This window comes from Montipora foliosa, chromosome 2 (genome assembly GCF_036669935.1).
Source record: "Montipora foliosa isolate CH-2021 chromosome 2, ASM3666993v2, whole genome shotgun sequence".
Classification (NCBI taxonomy): domain Eukaryota; kingdom Metazoa; phylum Cnidaria; class Anthozoa; order Scleractinia; family Acroporidae; genus Montipora; species Montipora foliosa.
The window spans coordinates 26971504-26995503 of record NC_090870.1 but is presented as its reverse complement, the minus strand read 5'-3'; the positions used below and the strand labels follow the sequence as shown (position 1 = coordinate 26995503).

At 38.5% G+C, this 24000-nt stretch overlaps 1 protein-coding gene across 2 annotated transcripts in view; it reads right to left on the bottom strand.

Annotated features, from left to right (window-relative positions):
- Positions 1-24000, bottom strand: part of LOC137992764 (laminin subunit beta-1-like) — a 90337-nt gene that overhangs the window by 43130 nt on the left and 23207 nt on the right. For both annotated transcript variants that reach the window (XM_068838272.1, XM_068838271.1), the window contains exons 10-35: positions 20950-21055; positions 20073-20234; positions 19682-19781; positions 19147-19225; positions 18011-18449; positions 16559-16702; positions 14960-15096; positions 14169-14233; positions 13667-13817; positions 12999-13139; positions 12772-12855; positions 12539-12634; positions 11374-11469; positions 11051-11134; positions 10223-10353; positions 8963-9074; positions 7778-7897; positions 6692-6816; positions 6510-6590; positions 6193-6386; positions 5254-5360; positions 4421-4598; positions 3310-3456; positions 2576-2730; positions 1944-2048; positions 914-1025 (exon numbers count right to left, since the gene is read on the bottom strand). In XM_068838272.1, coding sequence (XP_068694373.1) covers positions 914-1025; positions 1944-2048; positions 2576-2730; positions 3310-3456; positions 4421-4598; positions 5254-5360; positions 6193-6386; positions 6510-6590; positions 6692-6816; positions 7778-7897; positions 8963-9074; positions 10223-10353; positions 11051-11134; positions 11374-11469; positions 12539-12634; positions 12772-12855; positions 12999-13139; positions 13667-13817; positions 14169-14233; positions 14960-15096; positions 16559-16702; positions 18011-18449; positions 19147-19225; positions 19682-19781; positions 20073-20234; positions 20950-21055 — 3451 coding nt within the window. The remainder of the gene's footprint in view (positions 1-913; positions 1026-1943; positions 2049-2575; positions 2731-3309; positions 3457-4420; positions 4599-5253; positions 5361-6192; positions 6387-6509; positions 6591-6691; positions 6817-7777; positions 7898-8962; positions 9075-10222; positions 10354-11050; positions 11135-11373; positions 11470-12538; positions 12635-12771; positions 12856-12998; positions 13140-13666; positions 13818-14168; positions 14234-14959; positions 15097-16558; positions 16703-18010; positions 18450-19146; positions 19226-19681; positions 19782-20072; positions 20235-20949; positions 21056-24000) is intronic.

Genomic DNA, 24000 nt, shown 5'->3' with positions numbered 1-24000 from the left:
TGAAATTCACGAAATTCACTACTTTCACAATCCCATAATACACCTCTATTACCCCCCAAAACTTTTGCATAACCATTGTTTGCAATTTCTCCTGGGACATGAAAATGTCCCAAGAGAAGTCGAAAACAATGCCTATGCAGATTTTTTGGGGGCAAAAGAGGTGCATTATGGGATTTGTGCAAGTAGTGGATGATCACAAAAGGGGCGAAAACACACTGTCCAAAAAAGCGTTTGAAGACTTGACAGAAATAAGAACCGACGGACCCGAGCAAGGGAATACCAAACTGAGGAAACAGTGGCGCTTTTTCTTGGTGCACCAACAAGTGATGAGGATAAGCACGGTGACCGTTAGACCCATGTGAGCCGTTGTAAAAGTCGGCCACATAACATTTATTATTTCTCTCGGATAGTACGCGCGCTCTGATTGGCTACAGCAAGGCCCACTGACGTCAAGCTAAAAATGAAATTTTGATGCAGCATTTTCTTGCAAGTTTTCGTGTCATTAATGTGAAACTGTTGGAATTTTGCAAGCGACTATTTGAAAAAGGCAATAGGATTTATTCGTTTTTCAGATTTTTATGCATGCCAGTCACTTGTGGGAGTTGACCATTCCGCTTGACCTCAACTAGTCTCCTTTCCCGCGCGCCTGATTACCTCAGACATATAAAAAATAACTTACTAGCCTCGTTTTCTCGGTCCGTATTGTAAACTATAGAGCCTCGTGTTTTCTGTTGATCTATGGCCCAAGTGAAAAAACCCACGGCAAGTAAATCGGTCCGTAACTTAAAGTACGGAACCCGAAATCGGTTAGTGAAGGGTATGTATAACCCTTAACACAAACAATTCAAAAATTGTCATAACGTTGCCCTGAGAAGCACTTAACTGAGCTAGTAAAGTGAAGGTTACTTCTCACCTGTAACATTGTCCTTTGCAGCCTCAGTATTATAATACAATTCTTGAATCCTCCTTAACTGGTTTAAAACAAGGTCTCGCAAATTATCATTTTCCAGTGAGGTGTTCTTTATCTACAGATGACCAAAAACTTGTTTGAGCATTACTATTTTCATAAATAATAATAATAATAATAATAATAACAACAACAACAACAACAACAACAACAACAACAATATTTCATGATTTAGCTCAAACCTATGGATAACCTATTCACGATGGGCAACAATGAGAAGAAAGTTAATGTTGGTATTAAAATGTTAAACCAGGGTTTTATGAGGTAGTGGTGACGTAATCAAGAAAAACAGCTACTGGTCCCTCCATCGCGAGTCCAGCGGTACGTTCCAATTGCCAAAAACATGAATGGCTTGTTTTGTGTGACGGACTGACTGACTGATGGGGGAGACTCGATGTAACTGCATATCCTATTTGAAATCATTGTCCCACTTTGCTGATATCGAAAAGAAAGAGCAACAGGACTCATTCCTAAAGGATTTGAACGTTATAAAATAGGACCACTAATAAGTATCTTCTCTGTTCTGCAAAGGGAGGCAACTGTGCGGTTAATTTGAAAAAAGTAATTGTAAATGAACGCTACAAGGAATTCTCAGCCTGGAAATATCTTCCCCTCCCCTTCCCCCCCAAAAGCCTCATCTACAACAATCTCCAAACGGTTTGTAATATATCAAACCCATTCATTTAAAAAAACAGACTTGTGCTTACATCGCACGACACAATAAGCACAAACAGCATTCGCAAGTTTAGCAGAGTTTAAAATAATCATTTGTGTCTTACCGGTAATGTCCGTCTGATCTGCTTTCAAAATCATCACCACTGATATTACTATTATTAGTTAAGGGCTTAACACTAAATGAGATGCCTCTACGAATTTTGCCTATGCTTATTCCGGCGTCGCAGGCCTAATTCACTCTTTGATTTGACATGATTTGGTTACAGAAAAACAATTATTCTCTAAGGTTTATTGATCATACCATGATTTGCAGATTACTAATTGTCCTGTTAAAATCACTGTCCATCAGCTGTGTGATGTTATTGCTGAGGCCATCAACAATTTCATGAAACTCCCTCGATGCATCCTAAAAAATTCAACAAAGTTGCTTGAATTGTTAGGCTATTCACGTGTTTAAAACCTTGAACAACACTGCGATTTAAGTAGAAAATGCTTTTCTCAAACAGATCGGATCTGGCGTGAGGACAGGGGTGAGGGTGGGTCTTCACATCACATGGCTCGTTCAAGGTTCAATTAGTTTGTTACCATCCGCTATTTTTCAAGTGGTTGCCACTTTCCAGACAGTGAGTGTGAAATCGTTTTCGGACTCTTCACCATGTAAAACCGCCATTACACGTACGTTGTGTTTGTATTAATAATTATAAAGGTCAGGCTGCGTGGTTTGGCTTTGCATGGCTCCCAGTTGGGAATTTCTCAGCGACTAACGTCGATGGATTGACCAACCAATTACCGGTATCCCACAGTGCAGCGGCCTACTGACTCTGATCTTTGTTCCTGATCTTGCCACATAATTTCTCCTTCACAGACATCCCCATCCCAACACCCCACTCTCGACCTCACACTGATGTGGAGGCAAGATGCATAAAAACATACCGTAGCTTTATGGATAAGTTGTTCGACTTCTTGCAGTTTTGGCCACAATTGTTTCAGGTTGGATACTGTATCCGCATCAGTATGTGCTCTCTCTAGCATCGCCACGGTTGTGTTTATGCTTCCTTGTAGACCTAGCCTGCTACAAAGTGGACAAGCTACAAAGATAAAAAGCAACTTGTTTTCAGGTTAAGCTTCAACACAAATTGTGACTGACAAGTGATTAAATGGTGGCGTCATAAGATGATATGCAGTCCTGTCCTGTGACGACGCCATATCAGTGAAAGAAAAGCCTGTATTATGTGAAAGTGTGCATAAAATTCCACGGCAGAATCAGAAGACAACAAAATTTAGGAAGGCTACTAGTAAAAGATCGTAAATGGTTTGAACCCAGGAGTCATGTCATAATTAAGTGAAGTACAATCAGCCAGGTCAGTGTTCTGAGAACGACTGTTTTGGGTGACATTGATTAACGTTTCGACAACCTGAGCAGAAATCAAAGTGTCTGTGCAATGTCAGTAGATGGTATAAATACTCTGGTTGATGATGTAATTGGTCAACGAAGTTGTAATGTTATTGGTCGACTGTCAGTTAAGCGTTGATGCCATTGGCTAATGGAGAGTGTCGTTCTTCCGAAGTACGATTGTTAACCACTACAAAACTACTGAAGGAAAGTATACATCCATCCCGCAACATACAATGTAACACTCTAAAATTTAATTGGAATTTACACTTACGGTCACAGCCATTCCCTGAGAAGTTTGTGTGTTGAACCATGCAACGGTCACACATTCTCCCTGTCACGCCAGGCTTACAGGCACACTGGCCTGAAGTGCGCTCACACCGTGAAGAATTGTAAGCGCCAGTTTCATTACATCTACAGTCTGAAAAGAACAAAAAAAGCCAGGCACACTTTAAATTGCAAGCTAACAAAGGCCGGTAATGATGGAAGACGCATTATAAGACATCATCTGACTTACTTATTTCATACTATAGAACAAAAGCTCAGTCAGTATTGTGAAAGCAAATTTACTTTGAAACCCACACGCGAAAAATGGGAAAGAGCAAGCAAGTCACAACTAGATTTCCGTAATTTCTGAGCGAATGCTAGAACTCTTGACGCATCGTGTTATCAATCCAAGTTTTGCTTATATGTGGCTGAATGTAATTTAGGCGAAGTTAAACTTGAGCCAATGCAGTCAGCGGCAGTCCGCGGGAAGCCATGCGCGGGGGGTTCGCTTTTACAGGGTTTGTTGCAGGGGCATTTGTATTGCGTTCCAGCTACGTTCTCGTTCACCTTTGTCTGCCATAGCTGAGTGCCTTTTTGCTCCCACTCCTCCCTCCCCTTAGTGGTAAGTATGTGGGTTAGGTCAGTATTTCCACTGATTTATCAGTGTGACGGTGCCGGGTGGTTGCCGCTCTCAGGGTTGCCATGGATACCTGCAAGCTTGGCTGGCTTCACGCACGGCTCCACCTAAACCAAGGCACCTTCCCCAAGCTCATCGATTGGCGATGAGTTTAATTCGCCCACTTTTTAGGCAATTTGAATCTAAGCTTACAAATTTAAGTAGCAGCTTATGATTAAAAATTAAGGAAAAGCATAGTGAAATGACAACTGAGATTTTTTAATAGACTGGAGAGTCAGAGCTTTCAAGCCATCCACTGTTTGTACATCACAGACTGCGCTTTTAAAAACTGCAGTAATTCAAAATAACGGTTTTAAAAACTGCAAAGCCAGGCTTTCATCTCATGTTTTTGCAATAAGAATAAAAAATGGGAGCGAGAAAAATGGGAAAGAGCAGGCAATGGGAGAACCTGATTTCGGTTTCATGCCGTTTTAGAGCTTACCTTGGCATTCTGCATAAGGAAGACCAAAGAACCCCCATTCACACACGTCACACTTCTCACCCAGGGTGTTGTTTTTGCAATGGCAGATACCGGACTCATTGCACTGCAGCGAAAGTGACCCATTCGTGTTACACCTGCAGGTTGTGCAGCCACTGGAGGTGAAATTATAACTGTAAGGCTGGAAGAAAAATATATGGTCGCTGTTAGACACTTGTCAAAATTTTTATCCAATAAGCCGGAAAACAGCCCTGCATGTATAACAAGTGTAATAGCTTTTCTCTGGCACCGCAAAGTTTATTTTGCAAAAAGAAAACATCCATTGGAGGTAAGCTATGTAATTGAAACTGTGCATTGATGCGAGTTGTACATCAGCAAAAAGGACATATGAATGTTGTACACTGTATTTCTTTTTGTCGATGATGAATTTATACTCCATATTCATCGTATGTTCAATAAGTCTAGAGTAAATCCAAACAAGGAATATCCGTGAATCTTTCCAATTTTATTGATAAAAGGGCAAAAAACGAGTTACAATCTATTTGCATGAAATGTATGATGAACATGGATCTTATCAACCCCAACACAAAATCCAACAAAATTCCGCTGGGTTCGTACATAGCTAAAAAACTCATCCTTGGCTGACAATTTGCTACCCAAACAAAATTCATTGCTAGTGCAGTACATGGACGACGGATGTTAACCCCGGGAAAATTGAAAAAAAAAATGTTCCTCATATATTGCTTATTAAAAATTACATCACTTCAAAAATTTCTTCCGCAAAAAAAAAATGGTTGTTTTCTGTTTGGTAGTTAAAATAAACTTGAATTTCTTACCTCACAAATGGAGCAGTTCATCCCTGTGACGTAAGGTTTGCATTGACACTGTCCGGTGACGTCATTACATACGTGGTGGTATGCACCTGTTTCATCACATGTGCATGCTGGAAGTATAGTTCAAAGAACAATTATAAAGACAATAGTCAACCCATAATGACATCAATATGACTCGCTTGTCTGTACATATTGCCAATTTGTCTAGCTTACCAAGAGAAACCTTTAGGGCGGAAGAAATAGTTGAGGGATGGTGAGCAAATATTAGAAAGCCTACGTAGAGTCTTGAGACGGTTTTTCAATTTTATTTGAAGGTCTTATTTCTTTGCACATGACAATATCATTTTATCTTCGAAATGTTGCGCTTATGGTTTGTACAATTATTTGTGATCGCTTCCTAGAAATACTAATTCATGAAGAAGAAAAAACGTTTTCAAAGGCAATGTGCCACACATTGCTTTAAGTTTCATTTGTAACTAAAACTGTGCCCATGGCCGGAGCATCACGACGACTACAAACTCCACTGAGCAAAAAAAAAAAACACACCAACACAAAAGCTGTTAACGATTGGACATCATTCAGTCATGCATCGATTCGTACAAAGACATCCAACAGCGAAAACAAAAACGCTAGACAAAAGCCTAGAAGAGATGGGTATACTTCAGAAAAAGTAAACTAGTTTCCTAGAACTATTGCACCAACCGAATGACAAGCTTTGCTGTTGAAAGTAATTCTTCAGTTTCCTTGCTTCTGTAACGGTATGGATATTGATAGGCCAATAACTCGTTGACAAAACGAGTTTTACCGCCAAATGTTCACTCGTCTGTTATAAGTTCGTTTACATGGAAATGAATACAACTTAAAAAAAAAAAAACGATTTTGCCTATAGAAGCAGGTTATTAGAAAATAACCTAAGTTTCAAGCAAGCGAGTCATTATCTACCTTGGCATTGCTGTTGTGTTGCATTTCCCCACGTTCCATTTTCACATCTTTCACAGTGGAATCCTGTTGTATTATACTGACAGTTGAGACAACGTCCAGTTGTTGCGTCACACACATCAGAATTATTATTACATTGACAACTTGAGCAATTTCCTCCTGGACTCATGGGATCCCCAAAGAAGCCACGCTCACAACTGCAATTCAAAAACAGCACCACCAGTTTACAGACACTTGGTGTAACTATTCGTGAAAATGTTATTCACGATTGCCATTGGGAATGGAATGTAATTTCAACCCAAACTCCTCATTGCTCTTACCTTCCACAAATGTCGCCCTCATATCCCTCAGAACAATTTAGGCATTTGGGTCTACCATCCAGACCTCCAACACACAATGCACTGCAAATTTCAAAACGCCGTTAGTTCATGAGCGACAACATGAATTCTAGAGAATGGAGTCACATTTTAGGGTTTACAAAGTAATCAAAGGGGATGCTTACGTGGTTGTTCTTGGCTTTTCACATGGGCATTCCTTGCAGTCGTTTGGTGTTCCATCAGTTGCATTACCGTAGAAACCATCCAAACAGATCTCACAATGAAAGCCAGTCGTGTTGTGTACACAATTCTACAAATCATATTGAATGAATAAAATTAGTTTGCTCCTTGTACAGCAATTTCATGTATTTAAAGGAAAACTTGAGCTTATAATTATGTGAGGGTTTACCAGGGTGTGCTTTGAACCTATTTTATATGCGGAGTGCTTACAAAATCAGGCTGATGTAGTTGTCATCATCAGCACTACCCACCTCTGTGATCGGATGAGGCTTAGTTTAATAAGCCAATGTCAACCTGACTTGGGAGTTTTTCTCTGGGTAACTGTGGTTCCATCTGGGACCACAAATGAGCAAGAGGCCCTTCTATTGATGCTTTTGGCTTTAAACACGCAGAGCTGAGCTCTTTGTAATTTAGTCCATAAGACGGGAAGAATCATTAGCAGGGCTAGCTTGTTTAAATTTAAGGCCACTACTGTATAAAGCCAACTGGTGGTGAGACCAGCGATGTTGTATAGTAGACAAGTGGCACTGAGTAAAAGACAGGTGGCAGAGATGGAGGTGGCAGAGGTTAAAATGCTGACTCAGGTAACCTTTGGGAGTGATGATGGATAGGATCAGGAATGAGTACATCAGAGGGTCAGCATTTAGATAAAGTCACAGAGGCCAGACTGAGATGGTTTGGACATGTACACGGGAGGGATGATGAATAAAAATTATGTCGGTAGAAGAATGCTGAGGTTGGAATTGCCAGGCAGGAGACAAAGAGGAGATTTATGGATGTAGTGAAAGAGGACATGAAGTTGGTGTAGAGAGAAGAGGAGGGTGCAGAGGATAGGGTTAGATGAAAGCAGATGATTCGTTGTGGAGACCCCTAAAGGGAATAGCCGAAAGGAAAAGAAGAGGAAGACTAATTATAATAGCCAAATGGCATTATAGTCTTTTGCATGATACAACAAATACAACATCTGGATGCTGATTTCCTCAGTAAGTCAGGTACTGTACAACATGTGTCTTAATTGGCCCTTCACTTACCAAACACTGTCCAGTGACAGGGTCGCAGTCTTCTGTGTGTCCATTACAGTTGCATGCCTGACATTTCCCCAGGTACTTGTCACTTGATACATCGACTCTGTGATAACCTCTGGCACAGCGCTATAAAGGAAAAGTATTTCAGAAACGAAAAGTAAAAAAAATAATAAATTACACAGAGAATAGCAAATAAGATGTTTCCCAAATTAACTTAAACCTCTCTTGTTGCTTGATGTTACGGCGTGATAATAATGGTCATAATAAATCTTTCAATGCATCAGGTCTAGTTTTCCATCTATGCTGAATTGGCCAATGCTGATTTGATTTTTTTCTTATTAAAGCCAGTCAGAGTGAAATAATTTCTGTAAATGATTAATTGCTAAGTTACTTGGTGACATCCAGTTCACAGGGCAAGTGAGTGACAGAGACCAAGTGGAGGAGACACACTTCAAGAATTATTTGGTTTTTAGTTGGTTTTTGATTGGCTACTAGAGCAAAGAGGTATGTTTTCTTTCAATGCAGTTTTGTATATGTTTGAGGCATTGGTGTTCATTTGTATTTCAACGGTTTTGCGTTACTGCAGTATGTGCTTTAAGTTTCTCTTTGTTCTTGCTATTGATTTCCTGGTACATAGCTTCTTTTGAATCCTTTCTTTTCGCATGCTCCCAAATTTCCTTTCAGTTTTTGGGTTATAATTAGACATTGAAATGCCTGTACGAACCTTCCTTTGAAGTCCATACTAAAGACAACCCATTACACTTTCACCAATAAAACACATTTGTTGCTTCCATCACAATTTCTCAAATGGACTGGCTTTGAAAATAAAGCTGATCAAAAAACTGGGAAAAAATATATATTTTTTTAATTGCAATATTATTTACAATACACATTACTAACAATATTCAAACTGACGACGCTACTGATAACGTTACAAGAAATAAGAGTATTGACAGCATGAATCACAGTTACATGTACAGTACTTACAAAACTAACAGTAACTACTCTCTCCCCCACCCCCCCTGCCCCCCCACACACCACCTCCTCTTTGAAAAGGAAATTACCCTTTCACTAAATGATTCTGAAGACCCACCTAATTGTGCCTTAACCTTACTGGGAAAAGAATTCATTTGATATCGAGGAAATTCTAGTGTTTGTCAGTGGGTACATATGATAAGCCAGTGTACACACCTCACAAGACAAACCATCGTAACCAACCCCACAGTTACACTTTTCCACTTCATAAGCTCTTCCATCATCAGATGGCATGACACCTACTTCAGCAACATGGGCATCTCCAACGCTGAAAAAAAACCCATAAAATTGTTGTACTCCTGTGTCAATAAGCACTTAATGACTTCCCCCAAGGGAAACAGTGAGTTTTCTTTCCCAGAGACCCTCAATTTTCCCCGAGGCAAAGCCAAGCCAAGTGAGTTTTATAGTGAAAGTTCAAGTCATTGTTTCCCAAGGGAGTTTTAACCCATGACACATGACACATTCTCCTCCAATTGGAAAACGTATTTGAGTTGGGATACATGCATATAACAATGGTTATTAATTTTGTCTTTTGTCTTATTTAGCTACTAAACTACCACATACAAATAGATTACTTCATAGAAAGTGCGCGCGTACGGGGTTTTATGCACGAGTTGTTTGTGTCAAAAACCCGAACGAGCGAGGAACGAGCGAGTGAGGGTTTTTGACACAAACAACGAGTGAATAAACCCCGTACAAAGCACTTTCTATGTCGTAAACTGTTTATTACACATAACATGAGAATTTTCATTAAAATAGTTTTCTGAACGCGAATTATAAACAAAAACTCACTAACAATAGAACCAAATGCAAATTTAATTTAATTCAATAACAAAGTACGATTTGCACGATTTGCACGAGATGCACGAGTGATTGGCATGGAAACGCCTTTACGCTATCGTTGATTGGTTATACTTTCACATGTGAAATAGCTGTACGCAATTCTGATTGGCTGTATAGGCTTTTTTCACATGTGAAAATAAAGCGTATAGATTTGTACAAATGAGCTTTATGGAATGAAATTCTCGTGTTATGTGTAATAAAGTTGAGTACAGTGCATAAAAAGGTTTTTTGCTATAATTGCAAAACTGAAAAGAAAAAATCAATTTAAAAAATTATTGTTTAGTTTATATCTGGAGAAACTGGAGTCTTTGTATGAGTCTTGTATGTAGTGCCATGAAACACTTTGATATTTTTGCCACTTCTGTGGGACTAATGTCTGCAACTACCAGGAAGCCTGCATGTGGCACCATGAGCATGGAAAAACATGATTGAAGAGGGTGGCTGACAAGTTAACACTTGACTGGGTTGACATGCAGTGGAATGGACTGGCCATCACAAAAATTTTTATAAACAGCACTATTCCAAGCGTATGTCAGGGGATTAAAATAATTATCACAAGCCAAGTGATTTTACCTTGTAAGGTAAGTTCCTTGTCCATCTGAATAGAATGAGGCAGTGATCAAAAGAGTTTGCAATTTTGCTAATACAAGAAGAAAATCTTCCCTGGATACTGCTGAAGAGTCTTCTGAGTAAACCCAGTACATCTGTAAAAAAGACACAGTAGACCACCAAAGCTCCAAATTACAGTACGCTGAACATTAACCTTACTACAGTAGCTGAGACAATTGAGCTGTGTTTATACATTCATGCATGCATAAGTCTAATAATTATTATTAGGGTTGATTTTGATCATGGAATTTCTAAAGCCACTAATTGGTTCATAACTGTGAAGATCATAGCTTCACTTGATTTCATATCCGCAGTTCATATATGATTCATTTCATATATCATTCATCATTGATTCATTCCTCACGGGACCATTAGAACCCACAAAAGACCAGCTCCCAACGTCAGTGGCTTCATAGCTCAGTTGGTTAGAGTGTCGCACTGGAATCGCTAGGTCACGGGTTCAAACCCCGTTGAAGTCCTGAATTTTTCAGGCTTCTCTACAAAATTGCAAAAATTGCATTCATAACTGCGAAGATCATAGCTTCACTTAATTGGTTACTGTTACAGTAATGAAAAGACAGAAGACAGAAGAATATTGTTTTGAGGTGGACAATCAACTTGTGATTTTCCTGAATATTTTTCTTGCTGCTGTTTTTCCTTTACTAGAGATAACACTGTGCAAGTAGCTTTAAAGAGAATTATGTAAAATGGGTGAATGACGATTAATCATCCTGAGCTAGGTAAAGCCGGTTTTTGAAATTTAAAAAAAAAATTAAAAAATTAACTACCAACCTCTTTCATCAAAACTGATGTGGTAACAAACTGGTTAGCAGAACCAAGTGCAAAAGCATGTTCAATTGAAATGTTCTTCACGCCCTACCAATAAAGGTAACAATATGAAATGTCTTACACAAAGTACAGTAGTAATAACTCCATATCACATTGTCATAAATTGTCATAAAATTGTAGTACATGTAACCTCTACTCCACACAAAAGAAAATAAAATCGGTTCCCACTACTAACAAGCAATAGAGGCAACGTTGATGACAGTCATTACATCTAAATTTACACGTAACTTAAACAAGAAAATACTGGTAGTGACAGTAACACTTACTTTCAAGACGATTTTCGGATTAGACATACGCAGTGTTCCATTGTATAATTCTCCAAAATAAACTTTGAAGCTCAAGTTACCACCATATCCTCCAACCTAAGGGAAAAAACAAAAATAATGGTCAAAAAACACTTCTACATGTACATTCACATACATCCTAATGTAACACACGTATGTACATGTACACACAGAAGTAACTCAGGTGTATTATTTGGAAACAGACATTCATTTCATGATCAATTTATTATTAAAACACTACCTAACGTCAATTTACTGGAGGGTTGGTGCCACAAAAGTAGCAAGAGAACAGGAGCACTCTCCTCAGCAGCCAGGAGGTCACCATGGCAACCTAGCCACAGTCCACCTCCCATGGCAGCCGTGAACACATAACTGAGACCAGTGTGTGAAATTGTAATTACTTACCCTAAAACATGCGAGGGAGGGAGGGAGGGAAAATCAAGCAAGTAAGCAACAAGGTAACTCAAGCCAAAGCAAAATGGGAATGACCCTGCAAACCTCCTTGCAGCTCCCTCAAATAATAATTATCTCAAGAGAAACTGCTGCATTGGCTTGGATTTAACTTTGCCTAAATGATATTTAGCCTCATTTAACAAACAACTTACACAAAAATGACTGTCACGAAAACTAAAAATAATTAGAACTCAGATCTTCCCACACAAGAACAGCAGACTGTTGTTGTTAAGTCTTCACCATACAAAGTCATATTCAGTGCACATGTACAATGTATATGCATAAGAAACACCATTATAGAAGCAACACTCAACAATCAAACTTTTTGTTTATGAAGGGGATTTACATGTACATGTAAACAACCATTACTACTGTATGGAAACAACATTTTGTTGCTGCCCTTATGTTTTGAGTTATTAATAATTAGTTGTTCTCTTTGACGACAAAAAAAGGAAAAATACCAAATAATGCAATAATCTAATGAGAAAGGCAAATTTTTGCCAGCAATGTCACTCAGGGAAGTTTTTTTCCATATCAGCTTTGTTGTTATTCAAAAGAATGATGATTGTGTGTAAACCTTAGCTAACACATTTCAATTTAAAATTTAGTTTTCTACATGCATCTACAATCTGCAAATTACACTGTATGCTTAAAAACACAACATACAATTAATGCTAGTACATGTAGGTCTCACCAAACTCTCATAAGTGAAATTAGCTGGTGCTTTCCAATACACTGTGTCATTAGCCGAGATGTTTGCAGCAATCATTTTTACACGGATGCTTTCATCCTGGGAGAAAGAAATTTGACAAAATTAAAGACTGAGACTGTAACCGGCAGCATGCACACTAAAATTCAAGTGCATGTACCTTCAAGAAAGCAAAACTCTGAGATGAAAGTACTGTTGCAACTAATTTTTCACTTTACCATCATATAGACTTCAGAAACTTCAAATGAGCTTTGGCTTCCATTAGCCAAAGCTAAACTCCAAAAAGCCAGATCAACCTCTTTCTGAAAATATATGGAAACAAATAAGGACAAAGTTCTGTGAAAAGTGTCTGAAGCAACTCATGGAATCCCCAAAAGGCTGACAAACATGTTCAATGTAAAAGATGACCTTGCAGTCATTCCTGGTGCTAGAACTATTCTTGTACCTGTTTCCTGTAGAGCGTTGTGCTGCTGCAGTTTGCAGTAATTCCCATACAAACACAGTTTGTACATCCTTTGGGATTACTGTCTGTGAGATAGAAAAATCCACTCTTGCACAGATCACACAGCAAACCAGCAGAGTTGTTCTGGAACACGCAAAAACAGTGAAAGACTGACTCATTACAAGTATTACAACATGATAACTTAGAAATGTAATAAATTAAATTATTGCATTTTAAAGGAACAGTGTCACGGCTGAGCATGCGCAATGGCACACATGATTTAGTCTCAGAGTTTTCATCAGTCCGCCATCTTGAATTTGGTTCGTTGATTCGTTCTCGGCCAATATTCCGTATAATACTCGTTGAAGCTGTAGCATTTTTGCACTTTTGGAGTTGGTTTTGTTTTTCCGTGCCATAAACCTCAAAGATTAAAACAATAATGTAAAACGTAATAGAAAGGAGTTAATCAAATGAAACAACTATTAATTTTGTGCAAAACTTGTTTGACAATGGCTTCATGGGCAACAAGTGACCGTGCAACAGATTGCCTCATAATACAACTTTCAATGTACACATACATGTACAATGTACTTTGCCTTCTTGAATAAACCATGACAAACTCTTCAAAGTGAGCAAACCCAATATATGTCTACGAAAATTAATGTTCTCACCTTACAAGGGCACTGACCAGATGACTTGTTGCACACTTCACTCAAGCTTCCATTGTCATTACATGAGCAAAGAGAACAGCCTTGACGGGTTAAATTCTTGTAACCATCCATGCATTCCATGCACTTTTCTCCCTGTACACCAGGATTACAGCTATTGAATGTGAATAAAAAACAACAAACTAGTTAATTAGAAAAGAAACAGTGCTGAATTCTTGTTGCAATTTACATACAGTGCCATGTATTGTAGAATAATTCTATATAATTATAATTATAATGGTTCTGAACACAGTCCTCATCTCAATGATTTGCATGTAAATTGATTTGATAATTAAATGCTTTTAAAAAATTACGTAGATCAACCGTAGATGAAAATTACATGTATCATGGAAATTATGGGAGAAGATTTTTATGCCAGGAAGCATTCCTCAGACCAAAGTGGTACAAATTAAGCCAACACTCTTAATGGGACAACATCCAAGTAGTTGTGCAACAATGTGCTCACCTACACTCTCCCGTGGTGAGGTTACACTGTGAAACAGTGGCTCCAATGTCACTGCAGTTGCAGGCCTGTAAAGAAAGAAATCAATGTTTACAAGACTACTGTATGTACAAACATCCAAAATTAAGAATAAAGTACTATATAAACCTGGGCAACACTATTGATTCTAACAAATGAATAAAATGGTTGTCTAATGAGTTTCGTTATTGAAGAAAAACAAACAGGACAGGACTTTCAAGACAACCCTAATGTTATCTCAATTTAGACCTTGTTGTAAGTATACATTTTGTACTATTAGGCATTTACACAGGACCAAGTAAAATTAAGGATTAATATCACACACATTTTCAGAAGTTGTAGACATTGGCCAAGTTGTGCAGCAACAAGGGCAATTTCTGAAATGTCTGGAAATAGGAGTGATGTTATTCCTTAATTTTACGAGCAAACATGCAAGAAGTTGTTAATAATAATTATAAAGTCAAGAGCAAAATTGTCTTTTAATAAATTAAGGTCAAAAACACACGCTGTTGTGCAATTTCATAGGAAGTCATTTCATTATTCAGTTTGCATCAATGAACTGTAAAATACATGAATCAAAGCAAAAAAATCAGCCCTGCTATAAAACATTACATGACTAGTCTTGTACTGTGAGAAAATAATGAAAGTAATTTTGCCTGGGGCATTTACCAAAACTAATGAAAAATGCCCTCTGTCTCAGGCAATAAGCAGTAGTTTTGCCCTTTAAGCACTTACAGAACACCATATAAAGAAATGAAATATTTATTGATAATTACCTGGCATCCAAAGGTCTCGTTCCATGCCCAGAACTTGTGACTACACTGATTACAGGTGCGACCAATGGTATTGGGAGGACAAATACACTGTCCAGTGTCTGCATCACAGACTTTATTATCGCTGGCACAACCACATGCTAAATAAAGTAACAATTCAGTACATTAATGTACTATAAATCATTTAAATCTAGAAGGGTTGTAATTGCACTTTCAGTAACAATAATATAAAACCAAGTTAAACCAAAGAAAAGAGTACAGTATTAACAATTTAAACGTAAGACAAAACTTGATTAAGTAAGATTCCCTGGGTGAGAGTAGTCCTGACAACGACTGATGTTGGTGACATTGACTTATGATTATAAACCCTTTGATGCCTAAACTGGCCTAATCCAGCCAGACTTGGTATTTTACTCTGTCTAACGCCAGACGATTTTACTTGTCAATGGGGAACCCCCAGAAGTCCACAGGTTAAACATCCTGAGAAGTCAACCCCCAGAGTCAAGTGATTTGTGTAGTGTCTAGTCTTGGATAGGGGAGCAGTGTTCAGGGGTAGTGGTGAGAGCACCAGGGTTCTCCCTAGTTTTCAGCACAACTGGTAAGGGACCTTTTCAAACCGGTAAAGCATTTGGTTAATGTTGGACGTTCTGCAAAGGATAAACGACTTCTGAGCGTTTGCAGGCGGTTTTAAGTGCTCTTACAAGCGGTAAATTTTACCGGTTACTGCCTGATAAGGAGAACCCTGGAGCACTCACCTCACTTCATACGTGGGTTGAGTTGGTTCTCTACTCTGCTCTGAGAGGTTTTTCCTGGGTACTCTGGTTTTCCCCTTTCTTCAAAAACCAACATTTTGATTTGATTTGAGCTGATTTCTATGCACATTGTCCCTACATACATTTAGTGCCCCAATGTTACAGAACTTGACACTTACAGTACATGTAAGTACTGTGAATCAAGTTCATCATTATTATTTTTATTGGTCTGTCTAGTCAGCCATATGTTCTGGCCCGGAGGACAGTGATTCAGTGAAGCCCTGAAGTTCTTTTCATTGTCTGACTGTTCTGTTGGTTTCCTCAATAGGTTGTTTGTATGGAGCTGGTAGTACACATAGTTGGCAGTGATTCAGCTGAGTTTCTTCTAAGTTTAATACTAAACCAGCTTTCTTGAGTGCATCATTGGTATCGGTTTGTACAATGGGTTATAAACTTGGTGGAGTCCCTGTCAATTTTGTAGTTTGTCAGTGAGTGTTCGCAATGTTGTTGTTCAGGTCACTGTTTTTAGTCACACACTTGTCTTCAGTCAGCCATGTTTTTAATTCCCACTGTTCTCAACAATGTAAGTGGCCTAGCAGTCACAGCATGACATCTTACAAACTGCTCATGGTCTTTCATTGGAGTTATCTTAATTGGTCTTTCATGTTAGCAACTGTCTTTCACATGAGTAATTAATTGTCGTAACAGACCTACATGTATATTTATAACAACTTTACGACAGTTACTTACTTACCTGAAAGAAAAAGACAAACCCACTCTTATTACATCCACGTTTTGATATGACTACTGGGCTAAAACCTGTTTGCTCTTTTAATTAAAGGCAACTCACCCGAACAGCCTTGTGATGAGAAATTATAGAATCCTGCAATACACTTGTCACACATTCTTCCTGTTACACCAGGCTTGCAATGGCATTGACCCCCATACTTTAGGCACGTGCTGTTTTCTGCACCAGTCTCATTACAGTTGCATGCTAGAAGTCAACAACAAAAATGTGATGTCAATACCCTCTTCAAATTAACTACATTATATACCTGGTACAATGTACTGTAGGCAGCGGCCATCCCAGATGACCAGAAAGTTTACCGGAGAACTAGTTTTTTGTAAAAATGAAAAGCTTGGTTGTCCAAAAAACAATGGACAATGGACAACCCAGCCAAAAATTAATAGTAAATAAATGAAAGCAGCACCCAACTCACTTGTTGGTTTTCTATTGTCAATGTCCAATAGTAGTGTGAAGTTAACAATAATTAAATTGTCGCAGCTGAGCATTTTTCTGTGTTTTGAATATCTGTACCTTTTGCAAAACATTGTCCGATAGGAAAATGTATATGGAAGACTACATTTTGAAAATGCTAAACCTTACATGTAAACCCAGACTTAAACCATAGGGAGAACTTAACTTAAACCCAGACTTAAACCACAAAAAACCATAGGCGAACACTTAGAACTACGGGATACTCAAGCTCCAATGCCATGTGATTGCATCTCAGCACAGCGTGCATAAATCATCTTACTGGGTTTCCTAATGGGTAACCAAGCATTTATCAGGGCAACCAAATTTAAGGATTTAGTTACCCGGCTTTTGAAATGGACAACCTAGAATTTTTTTTAATTTCAAGCCCTGTATACAACGTAGGTAGTTAAGTTTTTTAATTAGCTAGGTTATAGAAACAGATTCTGGCATTTTTTACTACATGTCATTGTTTCTGTTGTCTAGTCGTTTTCTTTCAGTTTGGGTGGAAACCCAACCACATTAATCATTAAGATTTTTTGTAACAAGAGCTGCAGTATGTACAATGATACATTGCACAAAAAAAATCTATTTCCAATCAATCCTGTATGAAATCATCACAGCTAAATTATCACCACCAAATTGAAAAAGTTTTGGTAAGTGTTTAACTGTGTTGCTCACTGATGTTTCACCAGTACACATCACAGGCTCTACAACAACATAAATCGACTGTAAAATATGATCATTGCAGTCAAGTTTAAGAATCAAGGTTATTACTCAACCTACAGTGTACAGATTTTGAAGTGGGTACAAGTTTTAAAAAATATAGTCTCTCTTTTGAAACCTTGCTGGAGGTGGTACACGTACAATGTAGATCCACAATGATAATTATTGAGTATTAAAGATGGTACATAGTCAAGAGTCTTGAGACTCCTCTTAACTACTAGCACTCAGATTCCAGAGTCGTCTTCAGTAAACAACAGTCACTGAAACTGCATTTCATAAACTGATACAAAGTTGAATGAAATGTAATAGATATGGACTCACATAAAGCTCTTCCAAGGTAGTTTACTGTGAGTGAGAAAACTTGAGCCAGGCAAAACTCGTGATGATCAGTGCCTTTACCAATGTCATTGTCTAGTACAGAACAGTTAGCCAAGAAATCACCAGAAGAGTTTCCGAGTAGCAATGGTTGGTAAAACTCTTGTGGTAATGCCACAACTTTCACTGGTTTGAAGTGAGTGGCTGATGCTCTGTACGTAACATTGACCACCACGGAACCAGTTAATGACATTTCCCCAAATGTTGATAAGTTGGAGAAACAAAGCTGAGAACAGTTGCTAAGGGTCACTTCAGCTGTAACAGACTCTACGCTGATCATGATTCTAACACTGGAGGTACTCGTGTAGGAAAGAAGCAGCATAAAAATTCCACTGGAATTCACTCCTTGAACAATATTGACTGTGGTGACCCATGTCTTGTTTCCCTGAAGCAAAATAATAATTACTGTCAGTAGTAATAGAATAATAATTATTATGCCTTCATTATTTACAGTTATTGTACAAATACTGTAAGGCAGTCCAAAAGAAGTAATCTATAAAACTAAATTAATCAACTCAACAGTTTGCTATGCATGAATATTAAAGTTTACTATAAATTATTTGACTAAAATCATAATCCTTTTAAAAGAAGTCACAGTGCTTAGTGGGAACTGCATGGTAACAGAAACCCAAGAGACAAAAATGTTTCCTTCTTTAAGGATCTCACGAAGGTGATTATTATGATCTTCCTTCATTAAATAATTCCACGTTTGTCAATCCTGTATAATGGGCATATTGGAAAGAAGAAACCAGATACAGTACTGTTCAAAGATGAGCAAACCATCTAACATCTTTGCACTGCATTGAAAACATAGAGTCAATGCATTCCTTTACAACAGACCATCACATAATTTTGACTTGCCATGACAAGCTAATAATGAGCTGGTTCTTGGTCGTGTAACAAAACGTGGAAGGTTAATAATTTGTGTACTAAAACATGTTGCCATGAAAATTACTTGGTACTGTAAATTTAAATAAATGAAAGATCAACTTTCATTAAGTCTGCTGGCCAAAACAAACTCCTTTACACATAACCTTACGTTAAGTCTATAACTTACAGTACAGTGTATGAAATAATTGTACCTGCTGAGAGCTAGTAATCACTTCTGAAAAATCACTGCTGATGAAATGCAGAGTGGGGAAATAAAATCCATTTTGAGGACTAAAAGAAGAATATAAAAAAAATCCTGTTAAAGTCGGAACAACCACAGTGGAGAAGTGCACAAACAGAAAAAGAGTAAAAAAATTCCAATGTGTGTAGTAATCCTTGTTCAATTTCTGTGGGTGTACTCCAATTTCTGTTGTATCAATGCATAACAATTATTATTTTCAGTTCCAAGTTTTGAATGACTTTGCTTAACCCTTTCACTCCCAGTGGCCACTTGTAGATTTTAGCTCATTGATCACACAAAATGTTTCAACATTGTCTGGGGGGAAGGGGGGACGCGAAAAAGGCAACGAAAGAAGAGCATGCGTTGCTCATATAGCAATAGAAGCATGTACAGTAAATTCTCTACTTTTCGGCCAAATTTGACAAGTGTCTCAAAGTCTTTTGACCAGGATTGTAGCTGTAGCATTTTGAGTTTTTTTACACAAGAACCACTTTAGTTTCACCAACCTGTTACAACGTCTCTGTGTGATACTCTCTTTGCATTTGCACTGACCAGTTGTCTTGTTACAAACATTCCCAAGTGCTCCACCAACATCACAGGAACACTCTAAAACAGTAGAAGAATTGCCATGATTGTGAATAAATGTTTGGATACAATCAAAGATCATTAAACACAGTCGAGATCATGCTATACATGTTTGCATCCTCTTCCACTATTTTGGTTTCCATACATGTAAATACATGTACTGTAAATAATAAAAATAATTTACTTTTGTTTTTAGTCTACGACCAAATCATAAACAAAAATCACTTTGACAAAGGATCTCTTTTTGCCCTGTGGTGAACACCATACATATCTTTTTTATTGTACTGTATAAAAAATTTTAATATCACTAACCCTTGCAGCCATCAAGATCCTCTTGACTAAGACCAAAGTAGGTGTTCTTACAAGTGGAACAACGGTGTCCTTCAACATTCTTCTTACAATTGCAAATACCATGTTCATCGGGCTCACAAATGTTTGAGCCGTTTACTGTACCAGGCTGAAAACAGGTGCATTCTACAAAGTAACCAAATTTAAACAATATTGTCAGTTACAATACTAAAACTACAACCTGTAGGAACAATACATGTACTATGTACAGTGTATGCTGTTAGAAGATTAAACTGTCACAAACATCACAAACAGCTTTGCACACATTAATATTGTTTTCAAGGGTTTTCTCCCACTGTGAAGCAGTAGATACATGCTACATGTACATAATGAGCTTTATGGTGCAGTGAGAAAATGGGCAGAAGTACTTTTTCATAAAGGCTACTGTTGCATAATAATAATAATAATAATAATAATATTATTATTATTATTATTATTATTATTATTATTGAAGGGCTCTTGAAGAAACTGCAGGGATTTTATTAGAAGCTGGTCAAGATGAAAAGCCAGACTACAAATAGGGGTGCCCTCTTTAATACTCTATGATCATAAGGTCCCATCTACTGTAAAACATAATGAAGCCTCTGAAACTGTGGGATCAGTAAAAATTAAGGCAAACGTAATGTAAAATTACTCCAAATAATAATAATAATAATAATAATAATAATAATAATAATAATATTAATAATAATAATTCCAAATAGTACAAAATAATGATAATTACAATAATTACTCCAAATAATTATTGTTCTCACCACTATTAGTAGCAACAAGTCATTGAATGTGTAATTTTCAAGACAATGATTATATATCTCAGTTGGCAACAGTTACATACATGTACCTTGACAGCCCTCAGGATTCTCTGCTGATAAATTGTGATATCCTGGCTTACACTCGTTGCACTGCCTACCCATGGTGTTGTTTTTACAGTAACAAGCTCCAGGTTCCTGAAAACAAAGTTTAAGTAAATTATGTACACCAGAAAATTAGAAGGAATAATAACTATTATATTAAAAATTCATGGACTGACTTTAAGTTGTTAATAAAAAAATGGCCTTGCTCTTGTTTTTGTTGACGAGTTGGTGGAAATACTCCACTCGTGACCTGAGTGGTCATGGATTATATTGCTTGCATTTACCGGCTTTGGTCACTGCAGTTCAATCCTTAATAACGATCAATCAGGGTCATTTCACCATACTGACAGTACAGACAAGCTTTTTAGCTTTTACTACAGAGTAAAGCAGAGTGCTTTCTCTAAATTGGTGTGCAGTCCATGCAAAATGAACCACACAAACTTTACATTGCTAAAAATGGCTTGGGGAGCATTGTTGCGAGTTTGTATTTTAAATCACACTATGCTCTTATCAGATCAACCACACTGAATGCTTAATTGTCAACACTTCGCGCATGAACCCTACTGTGTCTTGTAGGCTTTCTTTGCACAAGTTTTTCTTTAAGTTTCTTGGTCATTTTGTCTCATTCAGTTCATTGCCTGGGGCAAGGTCAACGACCAGCTTTACAATAACATAAAAGGAAGAGAGCCCTGTTGCCTCCATTGCCACCATTATGGTCATTGTACCTTTAACAGCCTGTCCACTAGAGCAAAACCTGTGCAGTCCTTTTGTGCCCCCTTTGCCTACTCCACCTCCTCAGCTTCAGACACATTCCAAGCCCCTCTAACCACCTCAGCCCCGCCCACTTGTGTCTAACAGGCCTCAATGGTAGCCATCTGTGGCAACTACAACTGCCGCACCTGCTGATGCCCCCAATTGCCAATTGTCAGTTCAGTTCAGCACATCTCCAACAAACCTATCTTGCGGGGGCAGCCACCCTGGTGCCCTGTGAGTGCCCCAAAGCAACCCAACTGTGATATACCCCGGTCTGCATTGCCTGCACCTTCCATGCCTATCGAGCATATGAGCTTACTGGTCATCCTGTATGGAGGTATATCTGTGACAAAATTCAATGATCAGTATTTGAAATAAAATCGGTCAAATAATGAATGCACCAATCCAAAGCTGAATGGCAACAAGCCGATTCTGCAAATGGCCATTGCAGAAAGAGGCATAATGCAGAGAGGTATAACGCAAAAAGCCATAACGCAAACAGCCATCACGCAAGTAGGCATGATGCAAAAAGGCATGATGCAAAGATGCACAACGCAAATGGCCATAGCGCAAAAAGGATAACGCAATGAGGCATAACGCAGAGGCATAACTTAAACAGGAAGAAAAAGTTCGATAGTGATTATATGTTCGTTCCCTTGAACAATCAGTCGATGTTTTTTGAGCTGAAATTATTTACGGAGTACACAGCGAGTCTCCATTCTTCAAAGGGCCTTTGCCCTATGGCTATTTTACGTTATGCCCTTTGCGTTATGAATATTTGCGTTATGCTTTGCTGCATTATGCCTTTCTGCGTTATGCCTTTTTGCATTATGGCTCTTTGCGTTATGCCTTCTTGTGTTGTGCCTCTTTGCATTATGGCTATTTGCATTATGCCTCTTTGCGTTATGGCTATTTGCGTTATGCCTCTTTATGTTATGCCTTTTTGCATTATGCTTCTTTGCATTATGCCTTTTTGCATTATGCTTCTTTGCGTTATGCCTCTTTATGTTATGCCTTTTTGTATTATGCTTCTTTGCATTATGCCTCTTTGCATTATGGCTTTTTGGGTTATGACTATCTGCATTCTGCCTCTTTCCGTGATGGCCATTTGCAGAATTGGCTTGTTGCCATTCAGCTTTGGATTGATGCATTCATGATTTCGACGATTTTATTTCAAATACTGATCATTGAATCTTGTCATAGATATACCTCCATAATCCTGACCAGCATTTTACTTCCAGCCTTCTGCATGATCTTCAGTGGGGTTCCAATCTTGGTTACACAGGGCGCCTCCGACCAACCCTGTCTTGGAAACCCTTGCCAATTAAGGAAGTTTACTGTGGCCATACTGCCAGACCGGTTCCTTCTCTTCCCATCCCATTGAACCTTCAATGCTCCCCCCTGGTGTGGTATATGTACCTAAGAAGAATACGACTTGCGCATTACCATGGATCTCTCATCTCCTCATACGTAGCTCATAAATTAATGATCATATTTCAAAGTCAGACTTTACTCTGCATTATGCCACATTTGACCAGGCACTAGGGCTTGTGGCTTGTCACGGCCCAAATGCACTCATGGCCAAGTTAGACATCAAACATGCCTTTTGCCTTTGTCCAGTTTGGATTGAGGACTGTGAGCTCATTGGCATTCATTGGCAGGGTAAATTTTATGTTGACCTTCACCTCCCCTTTGGCTTGCGCTGATCCCCATACCTCCTTAACCCCCTCACTGATACATTTAAACGGGTTTTGAAGAGCAAGCACCGGATTCAGGACTTGGATTATTACTCAATAGTTGGGGAAGAAACTTCTGTTTCACTATGACAATCAAACTGTTGCAGATATTTGGGCCAAACGTTCATCCTGTTACCCTCAGATCACACACCTTGTTCACTCCATGTTCTTTACTTCCACCTCCAACCACTTTACCGTACGGTTCTAGTTTCTCACATTGCTGGTACCAATAACTCCACTGATAATTCTTTGTCCTATTTGCAGATGTCCCAGTTCCACCAACTTGCCCCAGAAGCAGCTCCAGAGCCCACGCCTATCCCCAAATCAGAGGCATCCCTTTGGCACAACGGTTGACCTTCCCCTAGTCACAGGCTATTGCTGATTCCACCCACCACTCCTATAGGGCTGGCATTCACTGGTACACCAACTGTTGCAGCTCCCAGGGATGGCCCAGCTTCCCTGCCACTGAAAACTCACTCTGCTTCTTTGCCACTTACCTCGCCGACCAGGTTAGCTTCAAGACCATCAAGCTCTACATGGCAGGCCTTC